Below are 13,867 nucleotides of genomic sequence, written 5' to 3'. Positions count from 1 at the left end.
TGGCGTAGTAGTTCCCTTTAAGATCTTGAAAAGTTTCCTGATATTAAAAAAAGGATTGATTTTGGGGCTGAATCTATTTTGGTCAACATGGACTAGATCTCGTAGGTGGGAATATGGGTGACCAGCCAAGACTATGCTAAGAATTTTCTGATCCAAATTTAACATGGATAGTGTCCTGAAGAAGTACACATCTTGGTTGTCCCTTTGTAGTTTAGGGATGGATACTAATAAGGCCTCTCTTGTGGTGGTGAGTAATGTACCTCATTCCAGTGCACCTGCATACATCTCTGCAAGACATGGTGCTATAAGAAAAGCAATTGAGAAAAAGTGGGACCCCCTGCAAAGGATACTAAACCCCAGGGAAGGGAAAATACATTTGAGGAAACGAAACCTAGGCAATTAATTGGTCATGTATTGACCTAAACTAGACACAGTGATATGAATAGTGACTCAGTGTACTCAACATTTATATTAAAAATCAAATTTTATTAATAATTCATAATAATAAAAAAATGTGAGACAAACACCCACATACTATACTTAACAGCATAACATAGACATATATGCATAATACAAACCGATATAAAACAATTAAATCCAAGTAATTCAAACGTTAATAAAAAAAACATAGGTATAAAGGTTTGTTTCATGTTAAAACGTAGTGGCTTAGGGATGGAACAGTTCTCAGCTATAAGAAAAGCATACATTTAGTAGAATGTGGCTGTTGAGTCGTCTCTTTCTGGCATTGAGAGTTACTGTTATCCCTACCTTGGTTATAGTCACTCTCTGTGTCCCCTTAACCTCCTTGGACACCTGTTGAAGTTTGGGTGTATCAAGGTAGGTCTCTTTATCACCATTTAGGGCCTGTGCTTCTGTAGTATACCATTCTGAATTGTTCTGGAAGACATTGTCTCTCTGTGAATGCATTAGTGATTTGTCTGGGCTCCTTATTTGCATGATTAGGGTTTCCCTGCCCTACAGTTGTATCAACCATGCCAATAACCTACCAACTTTGACTCTCTCCACATGATTGTTTTAGTAAGATATTCCCTGTGGTGGAGAGAACGCAGCTCCAGAGAAGGGGCATATGTTTTTCTTTTTTCTCCAATAAGCTGGGTACCATTAAGGGTACCCTTATAAGTTCAGCTAGTCGGTCTGTAGATGTTGGGTCATGTAAAAAGGAAACCAGAAGTTTGCAGGTCGGAATAGGGGATGTTTAACACTCCTACCACACCGTCAGTAGAAGCGGCTTATGCTCTGACAGTGTGCAGCGTTGGTACTATACATGTAGAATTATCTAATTGGGTCTTACTCAGAATTTGGTTTAATTTTAGGTTTTACCACTTTGCCCTCTTCTGCTGCAGGACCAGCTAAGATTAATTCTCAATCTTCATTTAATTTTGTCTCTTAATGAAATGTATTGCTCCTTCATTGGCACTTCTGCTGATGTTGCCTTCAACTAAATTGAGTCCATATCTTGCTATTTCATTGATTTTTCCTTATCCACATAGTGTCATTTTTGAGATCTCAAGTTAAGTCTAGCAGTATGAAGGTATTATTGTTGAGCTTTTTTACTGCATGAAATGTCTATGCACTTGGTCCCTGCCTTTTCAAGTCTGCCCCTTAGGTTTTAAACCAGCAAATTATGTGTGTCCCTACCTGTCTTTATCAGATTGGCTTCATGTGAATTTTTTTAATCTATTGCAGGCAGTCGAATTTCTCTCCAAGGCTCTGGAGAGCCCAGACATTCGTGCAGTTAATGATGCTGTGCAGCTTCTGCAGGAGATTGGTGAGTATGTATTGAAAGCTCTGCAAGCAAGTGAGTCATTTTATCAGGTAGAGTTAGACCCTTTTTTGTCCCTGGATGATTTGAGGGGTAAAGTGGCCAGAAGAGTTAATCGGGCAAATTATTACACCAACAACTGTAGTCCACAGGATCGTTTTCTGTATTGAGAGTTATACATAGCAAACCTAGATAGGGAGCAGTTTGTCCAATGGGTTGTTGAACAGTTCATGATAAGAATATAAAAAGAATGGTGTAGCTGTCTTCATTGACTTCACCCAGGGCGAAAAGTAGCAGGGAGTTTTCTGAGGTAGGAAATGTTCCTTGAAGAGATTACGCTCCTTTCTGAAGAGAAAGAGTGAACCTGATCTAAGTGGAGTGCTATTCCAGAACTTGGGTTTATTGTTTGAACTGGCTTCTCTTATGGGCATTTTCTTGATGAACTTCCTTTATGAATCTTCATTCTGTTCATAATCAGGATAAGTAGGAAACCCTCCAAAGCTAGATTAAAGACCAGAAGAAAACCAAGTGACTCATATCAAGCCATGATTTACCTGACTCAAACTTCAAATCTACAGTCCAGGCATGTAATCTTCTGCACCTGGATGATGGGAAAAGCATACTTGGCTACATCCTCCATTCCTCTCTGTTCTACTGAACAGAGTCCTATATATTAATGCTTGCCTTATTAAAGGGTAATGATTTACTACCACATACCTTCCACCTTAATGGACCTATGCAAGCTGCCTCTACAGTGTCAACTAAATGATAATAACATTTCAACAGAAAAACGTGCCATCGAAAGGGGTTAATCTCACACACGACAACATTTAAAAATTCTCACTCACAATGGAGATTGCCAAGAAAACTAGATACAGGATGAAATATTTAATTATTTCATAAGTCACCAGTAACTGTAAGAATGTGGAGGTGCCCACCTGGATGAGTTACCAGTTTGATAGGGAGTATAACCTGTGTAGTATTGTTATCAAACCCTTTGTGTGGGGTCAGGATGTTGATCAGGGCTTAATGAATGGCAGACTGTATCAAAGGCAGCCAAGAAAGTAGAATGGCTTGCATAACTGATGTGTATGTGCAGCAACATAGTCAGAAATCGGGCTAGTAGTCCTAGAGGATGGAGTTTGTATTTTGTTGGCGCTTATAACTGGTATCTTCTCTATAATGTTTCCAAGAAATTGTTAGGTTTGTGATGTGTTTGTTGTTAGCAAGTTTGGGTTAAGGCATTTTTGTGCCTACAGTATAGTATCTGTTCAGTTGTATGTGCTGAGGAAAATGCAAAAAGTTGATGGACAGAATGCAGAACAATGTCATACATTCACCCCAGTACAGCGATCTGGGCCTAAATCCATAGTTTTTTTGCTCACCATGCCATTCCAGTTTGAACCCAACCATATGCAAATCAGTCTTGATCCTGTGAAAGATGTCCCACAGCCGATCAGCCGGCAAGCACCTCAAATTTCCAAAGTCCCTTAAAGTATTTCATATAGTTGTGCTGTCAACTTCCAGGACCTGCTGTGGTTCGGTCCCACTGGAATTCCAAACAAAAGATTTAAAAAAGAATGGAGGCAGCACCAAGTTCAAAGTCAATCAACGGAACCAAAGTTTGTTCAAAAAATATATTTTTCTTTTTATTTTCTTATTCTCAAAGTGCACAAGACAGCCAACGCGTTTCGCTCCCCAACCACGGGAGCTTCGTCAGGGCAATTGTAATGGGCGGTTAGTCTTTTCAGTAGTGCGGCCAAGGTGGGAATAAAGATATCACAAAGCATGAAGGGCCGTCGGGTAGTTCACACAGATTTCATAAAAAGATTATCCCGCAGGGTAAATATTAGTATCCTAGGTACACTGGACGTGAAGCGACGTATGTGCAGTCCTTGATAAGCTGCTGACACACGTGCTTCGAGAATATGTCCGGCAAAGACGGCCCGCGGCGGATTCTCTCGAAGAGAATCCGCCGCGGGCCGTCTTTGCCGGACATATTCTTGCTTCACGTCCAGTGTACCTAGGATACTAATATTTACCCTGCGGGATAATCTTTTTATGAAATCTGTGTGAACTACCCGACGGCCCTTCATGCTTTGTGATATCTTAATTCCCACCTTGGAATATCTGCACTAGTATCTGTACCATTACATTGGCCAGATTCTCTTTATTCAACTTGACCGCACTACTGAAAGACTAACCGCCCATTACAATTGCCCTGACGAAGCTCCCGTGGTTGGGGAGCGAAACGCGTTGGCTGTCTTGTGCACTTTGAGAATAAGAAAATAAAAAGAAAAATATATTTTTTGAACAAACTTTGGTTCCGTTGATTGACTTTGAACTTGGTGCTGCCTCCATTCTTTTTGCAGTCTTGATCCTGTGCCTCATGGAAACAGTCCAGCCCGAACTGCCAAGCCAGGTCCTCCCTGGACTGGAAACAAGCATCCTACGACCGGTTTCGTGGTTTCACCCCTCATTAGCCAGGATAGCTTGACTCAAGTGGCATGAAGAGCACATGCTATGCATTGGTGTAGTTAAAAGCGGCACTAGTGCTTTTACGTAGAGGGATTTCATGATGAGAAGATGCCATCTTCATGTGTGATGGCTTTGAGAGTGTTCGAGTTTTTAACCAGGTCTTTATTAGGAGGTCCACTTTAATCTGTTGCATGGAGGGAAGGAGGTACAGTAGTAGCTTATTTGATGCTATCATTGTGTAGTCTGTACTTGTCTTTTTTTCTGGGAAAAATTGATTGATGGCAGTTGGACCTGCTGTTGTTTAGACTGTTGTTATTCATCTACTGTGGTTAACTTGTTGTATATGGCTTTGACTATGGTGCTTTGTCAGCATGATAGAGAATTTCAATCTTGTGATGTCTTCTTGGTGTTTGGTTTTGTTCCATTTCTTTTCTCTCTTGCTTTGCTTTCAGAGAATTCTGAGGTGTACTACATGGGGTATCGCACCGTAGCGACACTTGCAGGCCACGTTACACCAGTCCTATCAAACTATCAGGCCACCAATATTACAGTCCTAACCAACATAAACACTCAAATCAAGCACCGAGGAAATAAACAATTTTGCACATGCGAGGTTTAAGTCTTTGGGCTAGAAAGGTGCATGAATTTTGCATAACAACATCCAAGGGTTGGATTCTTTTTTATGTCAATTGACTTGAAAGAAGATGTCATCAAAACCACATTTAGACCAATATCACCAGTGAAAAACACTTAAATCGACACAAAAGGCCATACATTTTGAAAAATCCGAATATTTCGACTGTTAGCATTAAGTTTGCATGAACGGTTTAACGTGAAGTCATGCATGTATTCCCATAACTGGACAACTGACTGGTAAAGGGAATTCATTTCAGCAATTCAAAACCAGTAGAAGCAGATCCATTCAGTTACTATGATAGCTAGGCCTTTACAGTCCGCTTACAGAAGCCTGCAATGCTAATGCAGCAGAAGACATTTCTGGAGTCCGATATAGACATTATACGTAATCACCGTTCCAACAGGATGGAAGATTATGGCTTTTAAGAACAACATTCCTATTTACAAGATGTCACAATATCTGGCACTAGAGACTGTGATGATATTAGCAATGATCACAGTTTGTATTTACTCCGACACTACACTCATCTACAAAGCAGGCTAATTCGAGAGTTTCTTTCAAATCAAGGGGCACCATCGATACAGAAGTGGGAGAAGCTAGTGATTGTAAATGAAATGGTAGCAAAAACTCTGTAGTGGTTGGTCATGTACAGGTTGACAGTAGAACGCCATTTTACAGATGCTGTCCAAACTGTGAGGACTGCAACACATTCTTGTTAAACATGTTTGGAGACTCAAAAAGTTAACCGTATCTTCGTGTTCAAGACTAGGTATCTAGCTATACAAGTTTTCTTCACTCTGTTTAACGGGACAGGGGCACAGATGTTTACAGATAATATCAAAGCAGTGTTTTACCTAAAGACTAATGTGATGGTGTAATCTCCCATAACTTGTCCTACACTCCCACCTTTGAAAGAAAACAGTCATTTGAGATTTTTATACTAATTGTCTTCCAGAAAAGGATAATGAGATAATTGACATGTTAACTTTTTACTTTTTTCAGTCAACTTTACACTGTTTCTTCTGTAAGAAACCCTGGCTTGTGTTGTCTCAAACCACATGTAGCTCTTACAAAGCTTGTAACAGTCTTATTTTACGTCATAGTCTTCATCGTCCTTGTCTACCACTTGTGCAAATTAAAGTTTCTGTCGTTTTCAGAAATTTACTCATTTCCTTCCTTGGAATAATTGTCATCCTAAAAATAACTTTTACTTCTGGGGTTGTCGAATTAGGTTGTTCCCCTATCATCCCCAAATATATTGCAATGGGGATAGGTGTTACACATTTTGACTATAGCATAGAGTTAATATGTGTATTTCTTTTCCCAGTATCAAAGGATCTTGGAACAATTTGATAGCATATGAGTCCGCGAACCTGTTAATGTAAGCATAGTAGGTTAAACTTAAAAACGTATTAGTTCTCAACCACTCGCTAAAGTGACACCCATTAACATGATCAATAAATAGATTCTGAAAGTCCCTTGTAAAGGTTTTGTGCAGTGGCTTCAAATAAAGAGTAGGCAACTCACTTCCACTTTCTAATTCTTTGGTCTTCCTTGCTTTCAGCTCAGGTATACAGTGCTGCTATGTGGTCAATCTATGCTTGTACGGAGGCCCTGCTCCCATGTATTCTTTCCTTTTCCCTGTTTGCTACCATCACATTACAGCGTCTTAGAAATAGTCTCTTTTTCATACCAAGCAAGAGTCGTCAGTGTGGGGCAAAAGGTTAAAATGATAAGTTATCTTGCTCTGAGATTATCGCGATAACGAGTAACTTAAAACCTATTACCATAGAGGCATTCCATTTATGGCCCATACAAGGGCTGCATGTAGGTAACCCATTTGAACAATATGCATTTGTTACAGGTAGAAGGGTAAAAGCACTGAATTGCACAGCAGTCATTCACCCACAACTTGCAATTCTAGCTAGATCTTGCATGTTCATTTCAGGGAAGTGGTGTTTCTCACGGAGGAAATGAAGGTACTTCGGAAGCTGGCGTCTTCTGTACCTCAAAATGCAGTGCATCCAATGGTTTGAGCCTCCCAACCTGTTTGTTTACAGTGGCCCTAGCCAATCTGAGAATTGAGCATTAAGTCATACTGACTCCCCTCCACCCTTTGCACGCACCCTAAACATGTTTCTCCCCATCAACCATGATGCTGTCATGCAAGCATGTTTCGTTGTGAGAGTCTATCGCTCCTGCTTCAGTGCAGTGGACCAAGTCTCTCCCATAAATCTGATTACCTTTGTGGATATCATTTGAAAAAGTTAGAATGGTTCCACTGGAGAGTGTATCTCCTATCGCCATATGGTCATAAGCTAGACATGTTCTATTAAGAAAGGTCCATACTGCTTCAGATCCATTTGTGTCACCTGTTATTGAGTCTACCTCCCATTGATAGAGGTGAGAATGGGGTAAAAAGACATGGCCATCTACTGTATGAACTAGAATCCTCCCTACAAGATGAAGCAGAAGAGAGTAACATTTTCTTAAGTCCAATGATCAGTGGCCAAGTTCGCTGGTACACATAAAGAACTGGGCAAAAGTCTGATATCATGAGTCTTAGTTTATACATACAGAAGCAGATCACCCAAACTTCACCTGCTTAGGTGAAATAATTATTTTCCTTAGCATGTGTCCTGTTATTTCGCCTTGGAGAGTTAGAACCACTCAATAACCAGTTAAGCCTTTCCCAGTGAATGTAGCTCTTCCTCTTTCAATAAAGTTGCCTTTCAGAAAATAGAGGTGATATACTCTTCAACAACTACACGTCACATGTGGAGGCTTTTTTGTTGGAAATCCAGTCTGAAGACAGTGACGACTGGGAAAGCTTGTCTTCTCAGTTTAGGAATGCAAGTCCTTAGCACTACTCAGAAAATCTTAACCCGCCAGCCCCTTGTTTGTGGTTAGCCATGTGTGTTATTTTTGTCCTCTAGGGCAGTTATGCAGATCTGCTTAATAGCCAAGTCATGATCACTGATGACCTCCCTAAAGTCTAACCCTATTCCAAATAGGTATGGCCCTTAACCCAGGGCATCCGGTGGCAAGTAGAGAGTTGGTTGAAAATCATGAGGCACAGGCCGTTTTCATGTACCCCTACAAGGAAGATGTACCCTTTGCCCATCTCCCTTGTTAAATGTCGGTCATGTCTCTATAAATGGAAACTCTTCCTTTTATTCTGTGTGTGTGCGCGCGCGCGCACGCACGCATATGCATGCTTGAATGGCAGAGTCCGTTTGGATTGATTTGCGTGCTGCAAATTGTGATGGCTGTCCATTATGAAAAGCTTCCATGTTGGTACTCGCCCATCGGCATGCTATTCACTGGCTATTAGTCTGGATAGGCACTCATACTGACAAAGGAAATGTTACCTAATTATAACAATAGTTGGCTAGAATGGATATATTTCCTAGAATAAGCTGCAATCAAATAGTTGTAAGAGCTTTCAGATGTGGATACATACTTTGTAAATAACATACCGAGTTGAAGCTGAGCATTGTCGACGTCCATTACCTCATGAGAAGGTTACTTCTTTTTATTAAAGAGATGGAGTTCTGCAATAAGCAAAATGACTTGTGGATTTCTATATTGTAAATAATACTAAAATTGTTGTGAAAAAAAAGATACTTAAATTTTTGTCCATAGATTCTTTAAAATAATGAGGATACATCATAAGGAGACTAATCTTAAGTGAATCCCTGTAACTGAGAACTCTGGTCATAGACAGATTGCCTCTGGACTGGTTTTGAAGTTGCTGCACTTTTATACCGTTTCACAGTGACGTCCAACACTTTATAGATTGCCTGAATTAAATAAATTCAGTAAGTGCGGGACTGCTATCTATAAAATATTGAGGTTATAATACTTTTCCCCACAATCAACAATACAAGAATTCCCTGGTGAAGAGAGAAATGAGCAGGATTGTCTTGATAACTGAATTTAAAATGTGTGCTTTAGATTCTGTTAACTAAGCCTGAGCAGTAACTGTAGTTACCTGTGTACATGCAGATTAAGGAATACCTTGATTCTGCATTTGGCCACTCACAAGCATTGTTTTTCATATGATTTAATTATTTTGTAGGAGTCTTGAACGAAAGGGAAGGCCTGACACCTTTGGGACAGCGTCTTGCACATATTTCCACAGATCCTCGCCTAGCTAAGGCCATTGTATTAGCATCCATCTTCCGTTGTCTCCAACCTTTGATTCTCATCGTTGCCTGCTTAACTCGAGACCCATTTGTCAGCAGCCTGCAGTATCGACAAGAAGTCAATGAAGTGAGTATGTGAGTTTCCTGACTTGGGTAGGCGTCACAAGGCATGGTGAAGACCTCAACGGAGGGGAGAACTGTCTGGCTGGTTCTTTTCCTTCTTGTTTTTTGTCAACAAAGGAGTGATGTGCTATGCTCAAGTCTTTACTATGTGAAATGTGTGCTAATTGTGCACCATCACAAATAAGAGGAAGCAAAAGGGACATTTAAACCAAGATATCAAGTGCCCTTCTTTGACACTGTTCTAAGGGTGTTCGGAATCTTATTAAATATATTTTCAGTGTATTTATGAAAATCTAAGTATCCTTTGCATCTTTTGTTTGTGGCAGTGGTGATTTTCTGGGATGCATGGTTCTATTTGCTGGCGTGGAGTGTGGAGCCATATTGGATTCTCTTTGTTTTCTTTTTTGGGGAGGATGTTTTTTGAGATCTTCTCCCAGTGTTGCGTTCTGCAAGCATGATTTTATATACAACTCGTTGAGCTTCTCTCCTTGGTATCATTTACAGGCCACTATTCATTTTCTTTGAGGTGCATCTAGAGACTTTATTTTCTAACTGTTCTCCTAGTTTTGCCAATCAGTCATGTTAATAAGGCACTTGTCCTTGCCCTCTGGTTTGCAGTGCAGAAATTGTATCCTAGCTTGTGGTCATTTCTTGAAATTCTTTTGAATTGTTATAGGTGATGCTCTTTGAATGGCTGTGTTTTCCCTATTTAGATCAGTTTCACACACGTGCCTCTCTCTAGTGTATCCTTTTTTATGGCCTGGGCTGGCGTTGTTTGTCTATCTCTTTTATCCCTGATATTGCCCGTGGCAATATTCAGGACTTTATAATTGTTTGTCCTTTTCCTACAGCACCAGTAAGTAATTCAATATGTTTGTTTTCAAATACAGTGATCACTGGAAACAAGACATAAAAGATGTCTTCTTTATAGAGACATTTGGAGTTGACAAAATTAAGAGTGCCTTAATGTTAAAATTGCTAACCCTTCGGCACCCACTTACTGGGGGGAGATTATAATGGTGTGCCTGACTTAACTCTTAGATCGGTCCCGCCCTTCCCTCCCTGGAGCACACACTATTGGACTCGAGCGAGCCAAACACCCAACAGATTAGGTATATTCTCATTATTCTACTCTCCAAGACCTGTACATACGGATAGATGCTATCTATTGCACAGACACAGCACTGGAACACGTAGCTCACGTCGGATACTTAGCTCGCCTGATATCGGACCTCAGTCCCCTGCTAATTTGTTTTCCTTGAAGCGCGTCCAGACCCAGCATACTGACGTGGCACCTCCCTTTGGAGGCACTCTGTGACCCCACACTGAGCGCAGCCATATTGAAGTCCATAACTGTGAGAAAGTGGCTCCATATGTACTGGACCAAAGTAAGGTACAGTGTGTATAGAGTCCACAATCCCCAGAGGTATAACAGAGGTTAAAGTCAGGTCTGACCTTACTCTCTAAAGTGGTAGCTTGGTCGAGCAGTAAGGGAGTACCAGAGGACAGTGTAAAGCATTTGTTGCACACACACAGTCAGCAAAAGGTTTCACACACTCAAGAACTGAACTCTAGGCCAATTGTTTTTATATCCAAAGATATAGTTGTTTTATTTTTAGAACAAACAGGTATCAAAATATACTTTTCTCGATATGAGTACTCTCATGTAATTACTTTGCAAAGAGGCAATAAACGTTGTAAACACAATAGGTACAATGGTTGCAGGAGGCAACACAATTTAACATTGAGCTCAATGGGTTTTTCTACATAAATAAAGTTGATTACTTTATATATTACTTTTGTAACTTCATAACTGGACCCTAGATTCAGTCCTGGGGTCTAAGCTGAAAACAGTTTAGTAAAAACGTTTGTTATTGCAATGATTTCTAAAGAATATAAAGGTATTTTAAAAGTTGACACTTTAAAACTTTTTAGTGCAAAACCAGCAATGTTATCCAATGGAAGGAAATTCAAAGCACAGGTAAAGTAGGTTCTCGTTACTTTCGTAATCCAGTACTGGACTCCTAGGTTCAACACTGGGGTCTCTACCTAAGACAGGTAAGAAATTACGTTTTAGTAGTTGGTACGGTTTTTAAGGAATATTTGTAACTTTCAAAAGTAGACGCTTGGAAGAAATTTCACAGATAAACAGTCAATGGTATCCTATGGACGAAATGTAGATTACTAGTAACCACGGTTGTGATTACTTTTGCGGTACAGTACTGGGCTACAAGGTACAGTACTGGCTTCTCTCCTGATCCTAGGCAAGTAATTCGAAATTTGTTATTCAGCTGATTTTAGATGAATATTTTAAAGTTTCAAAACTTCACACTTAAATTTCGAGTCAAACCAGTCAATGTTATCCTATGACAGGAAAGTGAGTCATCGGTTTTCAGGTGAGTACTCGACTGGGGAAGTTAAGGTTCCGGGCCTAGACTCAGGGGTCCCCCAGGGTCAGGTAAGTACAGTTGGTACACCCTCAGCGGCGGCCAGGTGCAGAGGTAGTTAGGCCCAATGTTATCCAATGAGAGGCAGGGGGCCTTCGGTTGGTAGCTGCTGGCTAGCAGGCCACGCGGCTGTGGGAGCTGGGCTCCTGGTCGCTTGCTCAGGGCAAATGGGGACGTAGAATAGGGTACAGGTTGCACTGCCAGGGACACTCTGGCGGCTGGGTGCAGGGTGCTTTTGAGCCGTCGGGCGCTCAATGTTATTCAATGAGAATCTTAAAAAGGGAACATAGGCTGCAGGCTCGGGGACGGAGGATCCTCTGGTGTGACCAACACTTCGAGGGGTAAGTTGGGATCTTGGAGGATAGGTAGGCACCCAGGAGTTGGGCACAGGGGACCGTGGGGCGCCGGGTGCAGAGTTTTCTTTTGAGGTCGGGAAATCTTACCCCCTGCTGGTCGCGGTCAGAGGGGTCCTTTGTCCTGAGGCTGCATGTGTCGTCGGGGTCGTCGAGGAGGGTCCTTGGGCACTGGATTCCAGGTCAGAATCACCAGGGGGACGTCCTCATGGTCTGGATTCACTCCGGCACAGACCAGGCTTGGCGGGTGCAGAGTGTGCAGGGTTCGCGGTTCTGGGATGATGCCATGGCTTGTTACTTGCTTTGAGCAGTACCACTGTTCGTGGGAGACCCAGGTAGTCAGAGTCACAAGGCAGTCAGGTCCTCCGGGGTTTTTGAGGTTGCTGACCACTGGAGATGCCCGGGTTTAACAGGAGCAGGTTTTGAGGGTCGACCGACCGGTAGGGCTGGGGCCAAATCAGTTGGTGTCTTCCTCTTTTTAGCAGCTGCACGGCAGGTCTTCGTGTTCCTTGATCTTCTTTCTTGTTTCGTAATCTGGATCTGTGGTAAAAGGTTCAGGATGCCCCTAAATAGGGGCATTACAGGTAAGGCAAGGGCAGGGACCAATGGGTCCCTGTCCTGGGGTGGGTACACCCCCTAGCCTGCTCCTTTCCTGTGGGAGGGGGCAGGAGCCTAGCTGTGATTGGGCAGGGCTCCACATCTTCAAGATGGCCGGAGCCCGGGGTCGTGCATCACCTCGCCTCTCCCACCCGAGGGGTGGAGTTGGCACAGGCTGGCACCCCTCCCTTTCTGACGTAGGTTTTCCCGCCAGTCTTCCCTCCAGAGTGGGGGTCAGAACTGGTGAGGAGGAGGCTTGGCACCTCGTCCCAGGATTTGCATTGTTGCAGGCCCAGGAGAGCAGGGAGCTCTCCACCCAGGGGTCCAGCAACATCTCTGCTGTGTGGCAGCCTAAGCAGCCTCTCAGACAAGACGTGGATTGTAGGTTAGGTTTCAAAGGGCATCTCCAAGATGCCCTCTGTAGTGCATTTTACAATAAATCTCACACTGGCATCAGTGTGGGTTTAATGTGCTGAGAAGTTTGATATCAAACTTGTCAGTGTTCAGTGTAGCCATTATGGTGCTGTGGAGTTCGTAATGACAACCTCCCAGCTCCATATACTCTTAATGGCATCACTGCACTTACTGTGCCCAGGAATGGCCCTGGGTACTGTAGGGGCACAGGGCTCAGGCACATGTGCCCACTCCACTGGCATTGGGCACCCAGCTAGAGGGGTGGCTGATGTATGCCAGGGCAGTGGGTTTGTGGGCAGGGCACACAGGGATGTATGCCATGTCGACTCTTTGCTTAGTTCTGCATCTAGACACTCAGCCTGCACAGGCAGTGTGTGGGTGTCTAGGTGCAGGGCCCCTAAGGGTGGCACAATAAGTGCTGCAGCCCTTAGGGGTCTTCTCTGGTCACAATGCCCTGGGTACCTAGGGTTCGAGGCATGTGGGCTGCTAAATTCATATCTAGTGCATAGATCGCCGCCTAGTGTTGGGTCCGGATGATTGCACATTGTTGTCCTGGAAGAGTCTTCGAAGTATCACGAGATAGGTGGCTCCCCCCCTGAACTACAGTGCGCATGGGCATCGACTCCATCCCCAGATTGTTTTTTTCCGCCATTGGGTTCGGATGTGGTTCTCGACGTCTCCGTGTCGGAACCGATAAACTTTGTTCTTAAGGCCAAAAGGCCTTCGTTACCAGCGTCGGTATTGTTCGCGCACGGTCTCGAGCGTCGTCCGACTCTCGGAGCCGGAAATCAACGGAGTCAAGTTACTCTTCAGACATCGAGGCCCTCTCGTCGCAGCAAGACCCGACAACCTTTACCATGGAGCGGAGCCCATTTAAATACTGCCCC

General features: G+C 42.8%; 1 protein-coding gene across 1 annotated transcript in view; it reads left to right on the top strand.

Moving 5' to 3' along the window:
- Nucleotides 1-13,867, top strand: part of DHX30 (DExH-box helicase 30) — a 658,531-nt gene that overhangs the window by 517,456 nt on the left and 127,208 nt on the right. Inside the window, exons 13-14 of the mRNA XM_078662529.1 lie at nt 1,708-1,789; nt 8,980-9,173. Coding sequence (XP_078518655.1) covers nt 1,708-1,789; nt 8,980-9,173 — 276 coding nt within the window. The remainder of the gene's footprint in view (nt 1-1,707; nt 1,790-8,979; nt 9,174-13,867) is intronic.

Source organism: Lissotriton helveticus, chromosome 10 (genome assembly GCF_964261635.1).
Source record: "Lissotriton helveticus chromosome 10, aLisHel1.1, whole genome shotgun sequence".
Taxonomy (NCBI): Eukaryota; Metazoa; Chordata; class Amphibia; order Caudata; family Salamandridae; genus Lissotriton; species Lissotriton helveticus.
This window is presented reverse-complemented; position numbering and strand designations above follow the sequence as displayed.